General features: G+C 36.2%; 1 protein-coding gene and 3 pseudogenes across 1 annotated transcript in view; 1 reads left to right on the top strand and 3 right to left on the bottom strand.

Annotated features, from left to right (window-relative positions):
• Positions 1-18105, top strand: part of EYS (eyes shut homolog) — a 1626372-nt gene that overhangs the window by 825957 nt on the left and 782310 nt on the right. Inside the window, exon 21 of the mRNA XM_047860135.1 lies at positions 11129-11253. Within this exon, the coding sequence (XP_047716091.1) occupies positions 11129-11253 (125 nt within the window). The remainder of the gene's footprint in view (positions 1-11128; positions 11254-18105) is intronic.
• LOC125165549 (leucine-rich repeat-containing protein 17-like) lies at positions 1832-2659 on the bottom strand (annotated as a pseudogene).
• Positions 4344-5258, bottom strand: LOC125165548 (iron-sulfur cluster assembly enzyme ISCU, mitochondrial-like; annotated as a pseudogene).
• On the bottom strand, positions 5327-6458 carry LOC125165546 (CUGBP Elav-like family member 2; annotated as a pseudogene).

Raw genomic sequence — 18105 nt, 5'->3', positions numbered from 1 at the left:
AAGATGGGTGGGGAGCTTGGGTGCCTCGGTTGAGCATCCAACTCTTGATTTTGGCTCAAGTTATAGTCCCAGAGTCATGGGATCAGGTCCCACACTGAGCCTGGAGCTTGCTTGAGATTCTCTCTCTTTCTCCCTCTGCCCCTCTTACCCTCCCCCCTCTCCCATTCTCTCTCTAAAACAAAAAACAAAACAGTAAGAGGATGTATAGAATCTTTTCATTATTCAAGCTAAGAATATAAAGATGGCACAACCTTGCAAAAAGAGTAAAAGTTTAATGATAAAAGTTTACATTAAAATTATAAGCCATTTGTAGATTACAAGAAGAGGACTGTATTCAAGCCTGAAATCAACAAGTGGGGATCATGCCAGGAGAGCAAGCCTGGTTTAACATTCATAAAGCAATCTATGTAATAAATTAATCATATTCACAAATAATTTAAAAAACATATAATCATATCAGTCATATTAGCATATCATGTATCATTTGACCATATGATATTAACAGATGAATAAGAAAAAACATAAATTATAATATTAGATGCACAGAAATCATCTGAGAAAAGTCAAAGTTCATCCATGATAATGGCTGTCAAAAAACTAAGAATTAGTAGGAACTTCCTTAACCTAATAAAATATTTACAGATAGGACAAGAAGAAATTGATCTGTCTTTATTCACAGATGGTATAATTGTCTTTGTGGGATACTCCAAAGAATCTCCTTTTTTTTTTTTCAAAAACCACCCCTGGAACTAATAAGATGCTTTAACAAGTTTGCAAGATATAAGGTATACAAAAATCAATTGCTTTCTAGCAATGAACATTGGTATATTGGAAAGAAAGAAACAAAAAACAAATACCACTTACAAAACAACCATCCCAAAATAAAAGACTTATGTATAAATCTAACAAAATACCTATAACATCTGTATGTGGAAAACTGCAAAACACTCATGAAATAAACATGATCTAATAAATTGAGATATATTTCTTATTCACAATCTAAGTAAGTGGAGAAATGTTTATTCACTTATTCTGAGAGAGAGAGAGAGAGAGCATGAGCTGGGGAGGGGCAAAGAGGGAGAGAGAATCTCAAGCAGGATCCACACTATCAATACAGAGCCCAATATAGGGCTTGAACCCATGAACCATGAGATCATGACCTGTGAAATCAGGAGTCGATGCTTAACTGGCTGAGCCACCCAGGCACCCCAATGGAGAAATATTTCTTACTAATTAGAACACTCAATATTTTTAAGATGTTATTTCTCCCCAACTTGTTTTCTCCCCTACTTGATCTATAGATTAAAAACAGTACCACTCAAATCTCAGCAAAGTTTATATACATAATAAGGCTTATTATATATACATAGTTGTATATATTCTTCCTTAAGCTAGGAATGCATATACATATGATATATATATTTACATATATATACACACACATATATATACATATACATATATATACACACATATATATATATACATATATATATATTAAATGAACCAAGTTTTTTTTTTAATTTTATTTGCAAAAGGCAGTAAAAACATATATACAGGACATATGAAATTCCAATGCCATCAGTAGGACCCAACTCCTGCAGTTTACCAGTGTGGAATCTTCGCCAAAGGCTGGTCTGCAAACAGGCAGGCAAGCAGGATGAAAGCATTCCTTTGATTGCTAGAATTTCTCGCAATAATAATAATAATTAAGGGAACCTTCCTTTAGCTGGATACTGCATAAATAGGCAACACAGCTAATCAAAATGTAAACATATGGTTTTCTGACACCGGTATAGCAATTCAAAAATAGTTGCAACCAGAATAATTTCTAAGTTATCCTACTATAGGGATTCTTGCACTCTGCTACATGATCCCTATGAATCTTCTCCCAGTCATCATCTTCTCGACCTTAATCAAATGTCTCAGGGTGTAATTTGTCTTTGGGGCATTCTTCAAAGTAACTGTGAACATATTTTCCCACAAACCACCCTGTGTATTCTTCAGGCATCTTGCATCCCAGGCCATTGTATTGTACGTTGTAGTGGTGCTTTAACCAGTAGTAGAGGTAGTGGATATTGTAGTCACATTTCCAAGGGTATCTCTGAGCCACAAGAGTTGCAAAAAATACAAGTCTTCTAATACACCACAATCATAGTTTTGTAGACTTTTGTTTGATAATTCTAACTCTTCCAAATGTGTGAATCCTAAAAAAGCACTAGTATCTATGAATTCAATACCATTGCTGCTGAGGTTTAATTTTTTTAGCTCATGAATATCTTCAAACTCCTTGGGTCAAAGCTGGTTGATTTCATTGTATGACAAGTCAAGTTTAACAATGTCTGGAGGGATGTTGTTTGGAACTTTCTTCTACTCTTTCTGTTTGCAGTCCAGCGTTTGTATGGGAAACATGTAATTGTAGCAAAGAGAAGAGTCTACCTCGGGTTTGATGACTGGGGGTCTCCCTGACATTGGGGTTTAAGGTCTAATTGTTCCCTTTCTTCTTCATTTCATAACTGTTCAAGGTTTATCTGCAGCAGCTTTTGATTTTTAGATCTTGTGGGCTTTCACACTTGGTGTAGTGCCCCAAATCCGGGTTTCTTGGAATCCGCAACATTGAAATAAGCATTTCCATCTCATGAGTACATGCCACGGGTTGCCATATATATATGACATATAGATAGATAGATAGATAGATAGATAGATAGATAGATAGAGTGATATCAAGTTCCCCTCTAAAATTTAAAAATACCAAATCCATGACACCAAAGTAATGTGTGATCATGGGCTGATTAGTCATTAGTCCTTCGAGATGTCCCATTTGAGATAATAGTAGGATTGGAGTAAAGAATTGAAATGGTCCCAAAATAGGAATCAAATGCCAGGTAGAGTTCCAGTATAGAAACCCCCATGTTGAGATGAGCCCGGGGCAAGAAGAGGTACATGTTCAAGCAAGGATTGCTGGTTTCTCCAGGCTAGGTGATAATATACATGTTCAAGGAACAATACACACACACACACACACACACACACACATACATACATATATATATCTCATCTGTATGTCATATATATGACATATATATGTCATATATATTTGTCTCATATGTATGTCATATATATGTCATATATATGTCTCATATGTATGTCATTTATATGACATATATATAACATATATATCATATATATTTCATGTATATATGTCATATATATATATATTTCACATTCCTACATTCCATTTTCAGAGATTAAACATTGAGAAACCTTGTTCACATGCATAACTATAGGGAAACAGAAGGAGGTTTGTTTTTTTTTAAGTTTATTTATTTTGAGAACAGGGGGAGGGGCAGAGGGAAACTCCCAAGCAGGTTCAGCACCAGCTCAGACCCCACATGGTAATGGAACTCACAGTGAGATCACCACATGAGCTGAAATCAAGAGTCAGCCAGATAACCAACTCAGCCACCCAGGCACCCCTAGAAGGAGTTTTATTATACCAATATCACTCACTTCTTTAAACGCCTTCCAACAAATCTGCCAAAAATCACACCTTTATCAGTAATCAAAGAACCTGTTTTAATGATCTTTCACCTAACAGACTGTTAGCTACTCCTTCAGTTTTCTCTCAAGACAATATATATATGAAATATATATATTATATATAAGTGAAATTTATCACGTAGCCTTGAGAAACCAGCCATCCTTGCTTGAACGTTTACCTCTTACTCCCGACCATCTCAACATGGGGTTTCTATACTGGAACTAAATATATATATATATATATATATATATATATATATATATATATATACACACACACACACACACACACATATATATGTATATAAAACTGTATGTGTATATTACTGTACATAAAACAGATTTGCATACATATATAATAAAATAATGGTCTTACATTATTTTATTATATATATGTATGCAAACCTGTTTTATGTACAGTAATTGGCTGTATCAAATAATCATACCAAAGCCTTCTACTGGTAATCTTCCTCAGATAGGTTCAAGTGAAATTCGGCATTTGTGTACTTCGTGGACTACCATACTTGAAACTTCGTTTCTGATTTTAGTTTTCAGGCCATGCACACAATTCAAAATATACACAAACTGGGTTAAGGCAATAGAAGTGGGCTGAAATAAAGCACGGGATTTGGAACAAGTAAACTGTGTATTTTGATTGCATTAGAGCCACAATGTGACCAGCAAGTGCTGTGCATGTCTCAGGGCTCTTTTACTGTAGTGTCAGGGGCTTCTGAACATCTACGGTGATTGCGTGGCGAGTGGACAAACAGTGTATATGACCTGCTGGATGCTTAGCTGAGGGCTCATTTCTTCTGTACCTCTCTTTTCTTGGATTCTTGTTTCAGTCTGTCATCACTAAGGCAGCCTGGATTGCATCTTCGCCAGGATGGAACAGTGCAGCTTCACGAGGGGAAGGCAGAGCTCCTTGGCAATGTCTGTGTTCTTGATGGTCAGGGCTTCCTCCACCGTCTTCCCTTTTACCCATTCTGTGGCTAATGACCTGGAGGCAGTTGCAGAACCACAGCCAAATGTTTTAAACTTGGCATCCACAGTCATCCCTTTTTCATCTACTTGAATCTGTAATTCCATCCAGTCACCACATGCTGGAGCTCCCACCAATCCATATCCAACATTTTTTGATGTCTTGTCAAGGGAGCGCACATTCCTCGGATTTTCACAATGATCAACAACTGTCTTGTGATAGAGCCGGGTGGGAGCCGACAGCTGCCAAGCAGACAGATGCGGGCTTCAGAGCGGCAGGACGAACCCTGCCCGCCTCAGAAGGCCGGCTCCAACCGCTGCCGTCTTGTGGGCTTGCGCCTGCACAGGCTAAGCAGAAGACAGTTGTGTTTTTTGTTTGTTTCTTTGTTCACGATTTTTGGTTTAAGTAAACACTTTTCCTGGTTCACACTGTTTCGTAGGGACTGTTTGAAACTAGACACATTCTTAATTCCCCATGGACTATACATACCTTTATTACCCCAATTGGAAACAATTAAAAAACAAAATAATTTAAGCCTGTTGTCCTTGCCGGAAACAACATTTGTATGACATAGACTCCACACAAGAACTTCATAGTCATAGCTTCTCTGCCATTCAACAGAGTCCGTCTGTAGTCTCTCATGGTAATGTAGGGAAAATACCAACAAAGCACAACAGATGGGATGCAGAGAGGCGTACACACGGACCTGAGGACCTCGCACAGCAGTAATGAGCATGTGCTGAGGAGGACAGCCATTCCCACTGGCATGTTACTTTGCAGACCAAGGAAAGGACAGGCAGGCGATCAAATCAAACCCCTTGTTTTCAGGGAGCTATGTCTGTTGATGGTACTCGCTAGTGCATTCATATTATTCAGTCCTACAGTGGCTCCCATCAGCCCTTGCAGAGTCCCAAGAGAGGTCAGAGAATTCGTGGCTGCACCAGCACTGGAGTTGGGGGTTGAAGCAGCCACTGGACTTACAAGGGCTCCTGGGGTGCTGCTCGTGGTGGACAAAGGGTTTGCTTGGTGGTGGTGGCTGAGGTCTGGGCCTTAGCCACTGCTGCTGCAATTGTCGCCAGGTTCTGTAACTGCAGGGCATTCATACCAGCCATCTGCTGAATGCCACTCAACGCACCCACGTTGCTGGAGGAGGTGGCCTGCTGCAGAGGTGCCAGGTACTGTGGGGTGAGTCCGCCCAGACTTGTCAGGTTCCCCCAGGTGGCAGTGTTGAACTGTTGCATCTGCCGTGCCAGCTGCTGTTGGGGGTGCCTTTGCTCTTTGTCCTTCTGAGTGTCTGCGAACTTGACTATGACGGGTGAGGAGCAGCCCTCCATGGTCTGAGACTGATGCATGGCTTTGATTGCATTCTGTGCCATTGCCCTTATAGAAAATGTGACAAACGCACAGCCTCGACTGAGCCCATCGGGTCCCGGGACAATCTGGCATTCTTCTATCTGGCCAAATGGAGAAAACATCACTGATATCATTCTCATTACATTTCTTCGAAACCATTCCTACGAACAATTTTCGGTCTTCCATGGCATCTGACTTTTCGCTATCTGCAGGTTTAAACTGAATGGGATGATATATCCCAGGTAAAGTTTTAATATTGTGGAGTTCATTCTGGGCCTCAAGTGGAGTTTTTCTTGTATAAAATGTTACCAAATAACAACCTTTACTCTGGGGAGGGTTCTGACTCCAGTCGGGGAGGACGTTGATCTGGTAGATGGCTCCGTAAGGCTCAAAAAGTTCTCCCAGCTTCTTTTCCAACCAGGACCAGGGATCTGTCCAACAAACTTCTTAATGGGATCTGGGTCTCGTTGGTCTGAGTGATCCAAAGCACTTTTCATCTGTTGGCTGTGCTGTTAATTCTGTCAGGAATTAGCAGGCAGCCCTCAACCATCTTGTCAGGGAGAAAATCCAGCTTGAAGGCAGAAGTTATATGCTCAGCGCGTGCTCTGCACTCTGGTGCAGGATGGGGGGGGTGGGGGAAGGGGGCTTTTTTTTTTTGTAAATTATCCAAAATGATTTCTTTATTGAGTTTACGTAACTACATAGACTTCACAGTTCTATGGCATATTTATATTTAGCTACAGTCACAAATACATTTTAACATTCACGATGATGAGCATCATCATCACCATTCCAATAAACAAAACTTATGTATGAATAAAGAAAAATTATATTGTAGACACTTGCCCCTTAATGTAATATAGTATAACTCTTTACCCCTAAGTGTGGGATGTATATGGCTACTTCCTTCTAAAGGGTATACTTGATATGACTTAATGAAAATGAGTTTTGCTATCTTTATCCCTAATACTCCTATCACCAGTAAAATCATGACAATACCATCAAACAAGCCCAAGATGAAGGACAGCAACAAATACTTCTCAGAACTCTGGAGTTTATTAAAAAAAAACAATTGAAAACTAGGTGGCACAGTTGGTTAAACATCCAACTCTTGGTTTTAGCTGGTCATGATTTGGTGGTTGCATGAGTTCAAGCCACATTTCCAGCTCTGTGCTAGTGGTGGAGAGTCTGGTTGGGATTCTCTCTCTCCCTCTCTCTGCCCCTGCCCTACTCACACTGTCTTGGTTTTTCTCAAATGAAATAAAACTTAAAAAAAAAGACAATAAGTATAAGAAACTATCACAGTTTAGAGGAGCTAAGGAGATATGGCAACTAAATGTTCTTGTGTCCTGGATAAGAGGCTGTAACAAAAAGAAAGAGAGAGAGAGAGAGTGAGAGAGTGAGAGAGAGAGAGAGAGAGAAAAGAAAGAAAGAAAGAAAGAAAGAAAGAAAGAAAGAAAGAAAGAAAGAAAGAAAGAAAGAAAGAAAGAAAGAAAATGAAAGGAAAAAAAGAGGGAAGAGGGGCACCTGGGTGGCTCACTTGGTTGGGCGACTGACTTCAGCTCAGGTCATGATCTCATGGTTTATGGGTTTAAGCCCCGCGTCGGCGTCTGTGCTGACAGCTTGGAGCCTGGAGCCTGCTTCAGATTCTGTGTCTTCCCCTCTCTCTCCCCCTCCCCTGCTCACGCTCTGTGTCTCTCTGTCTCTCAATAATAAATAAACGTTAAAATTTTTTTTTAAAGAAAAGGAAGGAAAGAGAAAGACATTAGGTAAAAACTAAGGAAATCCTCATAATATACAGACTTTAGATAATTGTATTGTACCCACATTGGATAATTAACTATGACAAATGTATCATATTAATGTAAAATGTTAACAATAAAGGAAACTGGGTATGGAGTATATGGAAACTCTCTTAACTACCCCTGCAACTTTTCTATAAAATTCTATAAATTTTTTGTAAGTCTAAAATTATTTTAAGAAACAGAATCTATTAAATAATTGTTAAAGTTACTTCCTTCAAAAGAACTATGAGGCATATAGTTGTTTTTTCCTTGCAGTGTAACTTAAAAATAATATTATATTGATGATGGATTAGAATGTGGATAACTAGGCATTTCTTATAATGCTGGCAAGTATCTAAATTAATAAGAGTATTTTTGAAGAACAATTTATGATATTAAAGGAAAGGCAGTGAAAACTTCAGTCATGAACAAAATGAACCCTAATTTGTTTATTTTCCATAGGGGAACACCACCAATAGAGAATTTCCTCTAAAAAGAATTGGGTTTCTAGAAGCTACAAAGAAGAAAGTTTGTAGTCTTAGTAGTAATTTATTATCAAGGATTTTTACTTCTTAGTGAAAAATGAATTCATACATCCATACATAGTTAAAACAGGTTTTGTTGTTAGGACAGAGTCTTCAATTTAGGTTCAGTGAGCGTGTAGCATACTAGGGTTGCTAGAACATGATGGATTGTTTAATACATAATTATTTATTAGCTTTGGCTTGGTAGAGACAGGTGCTGGAAATAAAGAGCCAAATTTGGATAATGAGTATAGGCTGTGCACCACGCAATCACACTTTTTGGTTTTAAATTCCAACTATGTAATTTGCTAGTGCCGTGACCTTAGAAAAGTTACTTGTGCATAAGTTTTCAGTAAATATTAGCTATTGTATAAACTGAGATCTAAAATTATAGAATTCTCTTATCTCCATTTATTAATCTATCCTTTTTTTTCTTTTTTTTTTATTTTTTAAAAAAAATTTTTTTTTCAATGTTTATTTATTTTTGGGACAGAGAGAGACAGAGCATGAACGGGGGAGGGGCAGAGAGAGAGGGAGACACAGAGTCGGAAACAGGCTCCAGGCTCTGAGCCATCAGCCCAGAGCCCGACGCGGGGCTCGAACTCACAGACCGCGAGATCATGACCTGGCTGAAGTCGGACGCTTAACCGACTGCGCCACCCAGGCGCCCCTCCTTTTTTTTTCTATCAACACCCCAGACTTGCCTTCACATATTATGTGTCAGCCATTTAAAATTTCTTGTAATTTCTCGATTAAGCTACACTGTTCTCATTCTCATCTTTGTATATATTCTTCCTAAAGCCAAATGCACCTATCCATATGTTTTATTTTATAATTATTTTACTATAATCCTTAATATATTATAAAATTTGCTACTTCTCTATTTTCTCAATTAGGCAGGTTATATTGAAGGCAGACACAAAATTTAATTTTTTTCATATGTTCTAGGATTCAGAAAAAATCTGTCATGTGTAGGCACTCAGTACAGACACTCCAGAACATTGAACTTTAATTATTGTTTGTATATCCTCCATCATTTCTTAGACCATGGTTTGACAACTGACATTTTAGTGGTTTGTATAAAATTAGCCTTGAAGGAATAATATGAAAAGGAAACAAAGCAGATGCACTCAATGCCATTCCTTGTATTTGTTTCCTAGGGATGACATAACAAATTACTACAAACTTGTGGTTTAAAACAATAGAAACTTATTTGGTCACAGTTGTAGGGAAGAGAAATCTAAAATCAAGATGTCAACAGATCACACTTTCTCAATAGGTGCTAGGAGAGAATCCTACCTTTTTTTAGTTTCTAGAAGTTCCACATAGTCTTTGACTTGGAGTTGCATGACACCAACCTCCACCTCCTTCTTTACATGCCCCTCTTCCCTATGTGTCTTCTCTTCTTATAAGGAGAGTTGTCTTTGAATTTAAGGCCCACCCGGTTAATTTAGGGTGAGCTCTTCTCAAAGATCCTTAACTTGGTTACATCTGCAAAAACCTTTTTTCCAAATAAGTTCATGATCACAGGTACCAAGTATTAGGACTTGGACATACTGTTTAGGGACCACAGTTCAACCTTTTATATCAGCTCAAGGCAAGGTACAGTTGTATATTCCTGAATCTCTGAAAACACATTTGAATGAGAGAATTTCCAGATGAAAGGTAATATCACTATCAAACCAAGAATAAGCAGAACCAATACTTTAAATGTTATATTGCCTTCTATAATGGCTTTAGTTATATGCTAAATTTAAAATTATTTTATAAATTTAAATGTGTCCAGGTTTTAGGTAATAGGGGTCACTAGGGAATCTCCCCACACAAGTATTTGTGTGGATAAAGAAAATGTGATATATACACATGCACATGCTCACACACAATGGGATATTACTCAGCCATAAAAAAAGAATGAAACTTTGTCATTTGCAACAATGTGGATGGAGGTAGAGTATAGTATGGTAAGCAAAATAAGTCAGTCAGAGAAAGACAAATATATGATTTCACTCATTTGTGGAATTTAAGAAACAAAATAGATGATCATAGGGGAAAAAAAGAAGCAAACCAAGATGCAGACCTTATAACTATAGTGAACAAACTTATGGTTACCAGAGGGAAACTGTGTGAAGGATGGGTGAAATAGGTGATGGGGATTAAGGAGTGCTCTTGTGATCAGCACCAGGTATTGTATATAAGTGTTGAATTACTGTATTGTACACCTGAAGCTAATATTATACTGTATGCTAACTGGAATTTAAATAAAAACTTAAAAAAATAAATATTTGTGAAACACTTTATACACTATCAAGGTTTTCACTATTTTAAAAGTTTATGATCAGGGCGCCTGGGTGGCACAGTCGGTTAAGCGTCCGACTTCAGCCAGGTCACGATCTCGCGGTCCATGAGTTCGAGCCCTGCGTCAGGCTCTGGGCTGATGGCTCAGAGCCTGGAGCCTGTTTCCGATTCTGTGTCTCCCTCTCTCTCTGCCCCTCCCCTGTTCATGCTCTGTCTCTCTCTGTCCCAAAAATAAATAAACGTTGAAAAAAATTAAAAAATAAATAAATAAAAGTTTATGATCTTATACTTAACTTTAGTCAATGATCTCTATAATACAGGCATAGATACTTTAATAAAACATGTATATCAAGCTACATATACTTGAAAGAGAATGAAAAGAATAAAATCTAAAATGACTGAGCTCTGTGATACTTATGCACTTTTCCCCCTCTTTATCTGTGGTTGTGGTTGCTTTCAGTCAGTAGGCCTTAATTTTATTGAAAATATTGAACTAAATTAGTTCTCATAAACCAACCATAATGAACTACTTCATGTGCTTAATTTTACTCAAATTTGAAAAATATGAACTCCATAATATAGACTCATGTATATATTATATATATATGTATGTATGTGTGTGTGTATATATATATTTTTTTCTTTCTTAGATGTCTTCCTGGATTTTCTGGAAAATTTTGTAAAATTAATATAAACGAATGTTCTTCATCACCATGTCTAAATGGTGCAAACTGTGGAGATCACATCAATGGATATATTTGCAAACGTCAACAAGGTAATTATTGAAAAAATAATGCGTATTTAATACATTTACAAAATATGTTTATGTATGTATGTGTGCATACAATTTTGACAATACCCTCGACCAATAACGTTAATTATCAACCAAGTTTTAAGCAATGAACACACTTAAAAAATATGAAATGGATGTTCTATGATGCTAGTAACCAATCACTTAGGCTATTAGTAGGAAACCCTAGTGTTTAGAGTATATCTTACTACAAGTGTTTTCTACATTTGTGTAAACTTCATAATCCTGATCTTTATGTCAGTTGTGCCTGGCACACAGCAAGTCCTTTATAAATGTTAGCTCTTATCAATATTGAAATCATTATTACCTCCAACAAGGGTCAGTATAGAGATGGACACGCTTAGTAAATTGATTTTATTTAAGGACTAATTTATAATTGGTGTTTTGGCCATTTCTGCCTTTGATCATATTCTTTTTAAGTATACATTGATTAAAAAAACTTGTGTCCATGCATCTTTTTCCCTCTCTTTCTTCTAGTTTCTACCTTTGCAGACTTGTTGCTTTTTTCCTGTGTCTTCTGCCACTCATCTTATCTTGAACATTCAGGTGCATCCACTCAGAAGAGATGGTGAATGCCTAATTTCCTCAAGAAGTAATAAGCTCTCAGGAATATACATGGGGTATATTTTTGGTCACTAAAAAATAATAATCACCATTTACCGATTCCACAGAGGACTTGAGACAGTTTGTTGATACCCCCTGGGTTCTGGGATTCTGGTTATTTGGGTCCCATGAGGGCATAACAGCCAGGCAGCCATGTGGGTAGTAGGGCTCCTGTTGTTTATGTGAAATTATACAAACTAGCGAACACTTATCAATTGAGTATCATTGACATGTTGTTGAGAAGTTGAACATTTACTCAGCACACTACTCTGTTTTGGCATACTCTGTAGATTTTATTTGATCAGATACAGCATCTGAAAGCATTTCTACCTGAATGTTGAAATCTCCACCTAGACATAAAATTATAACTCTTGCAGATAAAAGAAGTAGAATAAACATTTCAACTCTGATATTAAAACAATGAACACCATTTCAGAAGCTTGTCTCTTTTAAGCAAAAATATCTTTATCAAGGTCTGAACATTTAAAATGCTATAATAGTTGCCACAAGCAATGAATGTAACCTTACAAAGGCAGTTATGAAACACAACACTTATATGAGTCATTTTTACCATTTCAATATATATCTTATAATTGCTAGGTTTCTTTTTTACAGTAATATGTGTATCTTGCCATTGCTAGATTAGTTTTGATGCTCTAGGTTAAGATTTATAGTACTGTAGATTCACTTGGAAGTATGGAGCCATTCTGAAGCAGGTGTAGCATTCAAATGAAGCCCCATTCTGAGTGCTTCTCACCAGTCCATAGTAGAAAGTGGAAGACCTCCTTCCTCAAAAATGATACCCATGTGTGTTGCTAGGTGTCAGTCAGAACTTGCGGGTACTTTTGACTTAGCCTGAGATTCTTTTATTTTTTTAAAAAAAATTTAATGTTATTATTTATTTTTGAGAGAGAGAGATACAGAGTGCGGGGCTTGAACCCACAAACTGCAAGATCATGACCTGAGCCAAAGTCAGATGATTAACCAACTGAGCCACCCAGGCACCCCAAGCCTGAGATTCTTCACAGTCTAGTCACAAAAGCAAAGACAAAGTAAACAACAACCAAACAAATTCTTGGAAAATGCTGTAGATACCCTCCCAGGCCCTTGTCCCTGCTCCCAAGGGCTCTTTCCAGGCAAGGCTCTGAATCATACTGATGTACCTTTCCTCCAAAGTTATTTGAAGAGTAACTTTGTTTGAAGAATAGTTGTTCTCTTGAAGATTACTTTTCATCCCTTCCTCATTTTATTTATTAGCATAGCTAGCTGAGGGTTTTTTTTCAGGGTTTTTAAAATGTGTATAGTAAAATTTACTGTCTGGCATATAGTTCTTTAGTTATGACAAATGCATAAAGTTGTGTAACTACCACTACAGCCAGTCATGTAACCACCATCTCCCAAAATGTGCTCATGCTACCTTTTTCCACCCTCAACATAAATTGGTTTTGATATAATTCTCATTCTTTTCTTTACGATTTTTGTCCTTGAAAATCTACCCATTGTTGAGTTCTTCTTTTTCTTGTGTTCCGAATTTTAGATTTTAAAAGCAGCCAAATGTGGGAGGACTTTGACATTTATGTGTTTGGAAATTACAATTACAATAACAATACTAGAAAATGGACACCTTTCTATTTTATGTGCATTGACTCATTTAGCTTTTATAACAACCTTATGTAGAAGGTACTATTATTATCTCCTTTTACCAGTGAGAAAATGTAATCCAGATTCTTTGGGTAATCTCCCATAGCACATTAGTGGCAAAGCTGAGATTCAGAGCCAGGAAGTCTGACCTGGTGTTATACACTCATTTTTTATGTTCCCCAAAGAAGGGCCTTCAAGTGAATAGCAACTTCCCATAATGTTTCAGTTATGCCAGGTGAATAAGTTCTAGGGATCTATGGTGCAACATTGTGCCTATGGTTAAAAGCACTTAACAGCTCTTGCTAAAGGATAGATATCACCTTAAATGTTCTAACTACAATAAAAAATAAATAAAATTGACAACCATTTTTTTAAAAGGAACTTTACCAGTAAGATCTACCAGTGTTTTATAGCTTAGTCTTAGATGTTAGCAATTCTAACCATTATGAGATTTCTTCAGGAAGGTTGCTTGCCCACATCAGTCTGATTATCTCCTAAAAAGCTTGATAAGCAAAAACTGATAACTTACCATTTTTCTGAGTAGTTCATATAAACATGCATTTTCCCAAATGTCACAGAAGGACACACAGGCTAATTAATTTGATTTATACAGGTCCACTCTTCTCTTATCCTTGGAGGAAACCAGCCTTAAATAATGTTGATAATTCTTTCTTAGGCTCTGGTCTACATCATGTCATCATCCTTACCTTACACAGTGTCTGATAGAAGCCTGCCTTCACTACGTATTTACTTCTGTCTTTAAATTAGTTAAGTACTATAGGGACACCTGGGTGGCTCAGTTGGTTAAGCATCTGACTTCCATTCAGGTCATGATCTCATGGTTGTGAGTTCGAGCCCAGCATCAGGCTCTGTGAGTCATGACAGCTCAGAACCTGGAGCCTGCTTCGGATTCTTTGTCTCCCTTTCTCTCTGCTCCTCCCCTGCTTGTGCTCTGTCTCTTTCTCTTTCTCAAAAATAAGTAAACATTTAAAAAATTTAAATTAGTTAAGTACTATAAATTACTGCCATATTTTATTTTCATCAGTTGAAAATCTTAAGTTCACATCATATTACCAATTATCAGAATTATTTTGTCTTCATGTAACAACAGCTCTTCCACCATTGTCATAATCTTGGGTGACTCTTTCACTGTAACTCAAGGTTTGTAATTTATCCTTTTGTCTCCATCTCCTCTACTTTATAGTTCAAATAAGGATCTATGGGACTTGGAATATTCTGAACAGAACAGAGTTCAAACAATTAAATGCCAGTTTCCTCACTAGATATATCTGTAAAACACAACTGAAATTTGGATTGATATAAGTAGGTTAAAGACACTCTAAATGTTATTTAGTTTTGGGCCACCAAATCCTGTCTGAGAAGTTGTATTCTAGTGGAACCTCACAGAGTGTTCAGCACTTATTGAAAAGAACAGTCCATTTATGATGCTGGCCAATGTTGTGTAATCGTAGATGGGACTATAGTTACCACAAGCCCCTCCCTCACTGTAAGGGGACAGATGATTATGCCCTTTCCTCCAAGATACCTAGGTACATTACTTGACAAGGAAGGACGGGTTCCATCTCAGAACTCACTCATCCTCTCCACATGAGATCATCGTGCAGGTTACAACCTGAACAGCATTCAGGACAATCCTAATCACAGAGCTCCTCCTCTGCCTGCTTAGTGAACTCAATGGCTAGTGAACTCATTTTCATGGAAGTATTAATACAAGCATTCAGATTATTTTATTAAGTAAAACATGCTTACTTTGGTTTTGGCCTCAATATTCACATTTATTGTGTTATATAAAAATGTTTAACACCCAGTAAGTGAAACCACAGTTATCCCATTAAAAGCAAATTGAAACTGAGAGAACAATCTCTGTATTGCAAATGTGAATGCCTCACCCAGAGTTGTTCTCAGCCCCTGGGGCAGTCACTCTCCCCAGACACTTTTTATGCTCAGGAGGGTTGTAATAGTGTTTATATAGGTGATGATATAAACTGTGGATACACATTTTGCTCTTAAAATAGCATTATTCATTTTGAAACAGAAATGCTGCATTGTCCTTGGAGCAACGAAACACAGAAACAGAAACAAATAGTTTCTTCCATGAATACTCACAATTAATAACTCAGGGATATGACTTTTGTATTCAGAACAGAAGAGATACATAATGATCTTTTTTTAAATCAAGACCCATGAAAAAGTGAAATATCATTAATATGAAATAAAGAAAGTATACTATTGTATTGTCATGAAGATTTAGATGTAAAAATCTATTCTACATATCCTAGAATTAGACTAAGAAAAAAATGATTTTAATTTGTCATTCAATTACTGAATAATACATTAACTAGTAAGACAGAATTATTTTAGGTTTAGGTTTAATTTTATTTTATTTTATTTCCCCAGATTAGCACTTGGTGCTGAGAGGGAAAAGGAAATGAAAGTAAAATACATAAATCTTTCAAATAGTGACTTTTATTTTCATCAATAAACTCTATTATAACTGCTATGTTACAACAGAGAATCGTAGTATTAAAACAGGTCAGTGTTTCCAGTTGTATATGTACTTAAAAACTTGTAATCAACTTAAAATTAGTCTAATTTGTTTTTATTTTTATTACAATCTGACATCTAAATTCTCTTTTTTATTTTATATCCTCATTGTTTGATATGATTTATTCTGGAAGCACTTACTTAATTTCTACTGTATATGAAAATAATACATTAGTACTGAGTTTAACACCATAATGATTTGATTACTTTTCTGGATTGCTAATGAAAACTCTTTTCTGAATATCTGGTTACTTTATTAAATATGGACATCAAACTACAGAGGATTCAAGGAATGTTTTCTTCTTCTCTGCTTCTAAACCTTTTTTTTTTTAATCTTACCCACCAAATTTTCATTTGTCTGTTTTATATTCCCTTAATTGGTTCCCATTTCTTATCACCTTGCCCACACCACTACAAGGACATCATCTTATTTATTTACTTTGTTATATTTTTACAAAACAAAACAAAACTAGTGAAAAAGCATTATTTACATACATAAGCTCTTCCCAAATGCCACAATCCCAAGTGTACTTAAGCAAGGTGCTGAGCAAAGAACTTCTGGAATCTGGGTAGAATAAAGTTCAAATCCCAGCTTTGTGACCTGGTAAAACCCTCTGATTCTCAATTTCATGATAAAATTGGGGGGGGGGAGGAAATCACCTAAAACGTTGTAAAGCACTAAACATAGAATTATAGTTAAGATATATTATTTTTGTATGAGACAGCCTGAGCCCATTAGCCCATGTAAATTTTACTTTTCAAAGTATCTGTTTCTTCATTCACAAAATTGGAAAATAAACTCATCCATAGAGTTTGTTAAGCATGGCACCAGGAACAAATAATAGTAGCCAACGTTTCTTTAAAAAAAACTTACTATGTACTGTGTTTAGAATTTGCACAGATCATTTCACTCAAATCTCACCATAAGTTTATGAAGTAGGTACATGGCTATTTCCTTTTGCAAGATCTTGTAACTTGCCTCAGCTTTCACAGCAAGTAGCCAGTTCTGGGGCCTGTGAATATACCACATCCACCAAAAATTTAAAAAATACAAGCTAATTTTATTCACTATTTATTACATTGCTAGTTTCCATCTCTCTTCATTACCTTTTTTTTTTCCTAATGCATATTATTAAGCTGAAAGAATTTTTACTTCAAAGACTGGATCCCTGGAAGAAGATCTGAATCTAATCCAATTTTATATATATACACACACACACATATATATATATGTATACATATATACATATATATACATATACATATACATATATACGTATACATATATACGTATACATACATATATATGTATATACATACATGTATACATGTATATATGTGTATATACATCTATGTATATATGTATATGTATATATGTGTATACATATATATGTGTGTGTGTGTGTGTGTATATATAAAATTGGATAGATGTGTATATATACACATATGTATATATATATAATTGCATATAACTACATATGTTAAATATATATTCATTATATATACGTATAAAAGAAACATCTTTTCTAGCAACAAGATAAAAGGCTATAAATTATTTTCCACTGACCTTTAGTAACCAAAGCACATATATTTGAGATAATAGACTCAAATTATGATTAATATTTGTGTTAAAACATTTTGTTATATACATTTGAGATATACAACTTTAAAATTCAACATCTGTATACACTACAAAATGATCACCACCTCACCACCTCAAGTTTCATTACCATCCATCACCATACAGTTGACCCTCTTTATCCATTCTGCCCACCCCCAACTTCCTTCGTCTCTTTACCAGTAGTCTTTTCTCTATATCTATGAGTTTTTATTTTATTTTGCTTACTTGTTGTTTTGTTTTTAATTCCATGTGAGTGGAAATCATACAGTATTTGTCTTTCTCCATTTGACTTATTTTACTTAGCTTAATAGGTCTGTTACCAAGCCCAAGTTCAGCTATCCCTCCCTTGAAAGGCCATTACTCGAGACAAGTTTTTCTTTTAATTT

The sequence above is a fragment of the Prionailurus viverrinus genome, chromosome B2 (genome assembly GCF_022837055.1).
Source record: "Prionailurus viverrinus isolate Anna chromosome B2, UM_Priviv_1.0, whole genome shotgun sequence".
In the NCBI taxonomy this organism is placed as follows: Eukaryota; Metazoa; Chordata; class Mammalia; order Carnivora; family Felidae; genus Prionailurus; species Prionailurus viverrinus.
This window is presented reverse-complemented; position numbering and strand designations above follow the sequence as displayed.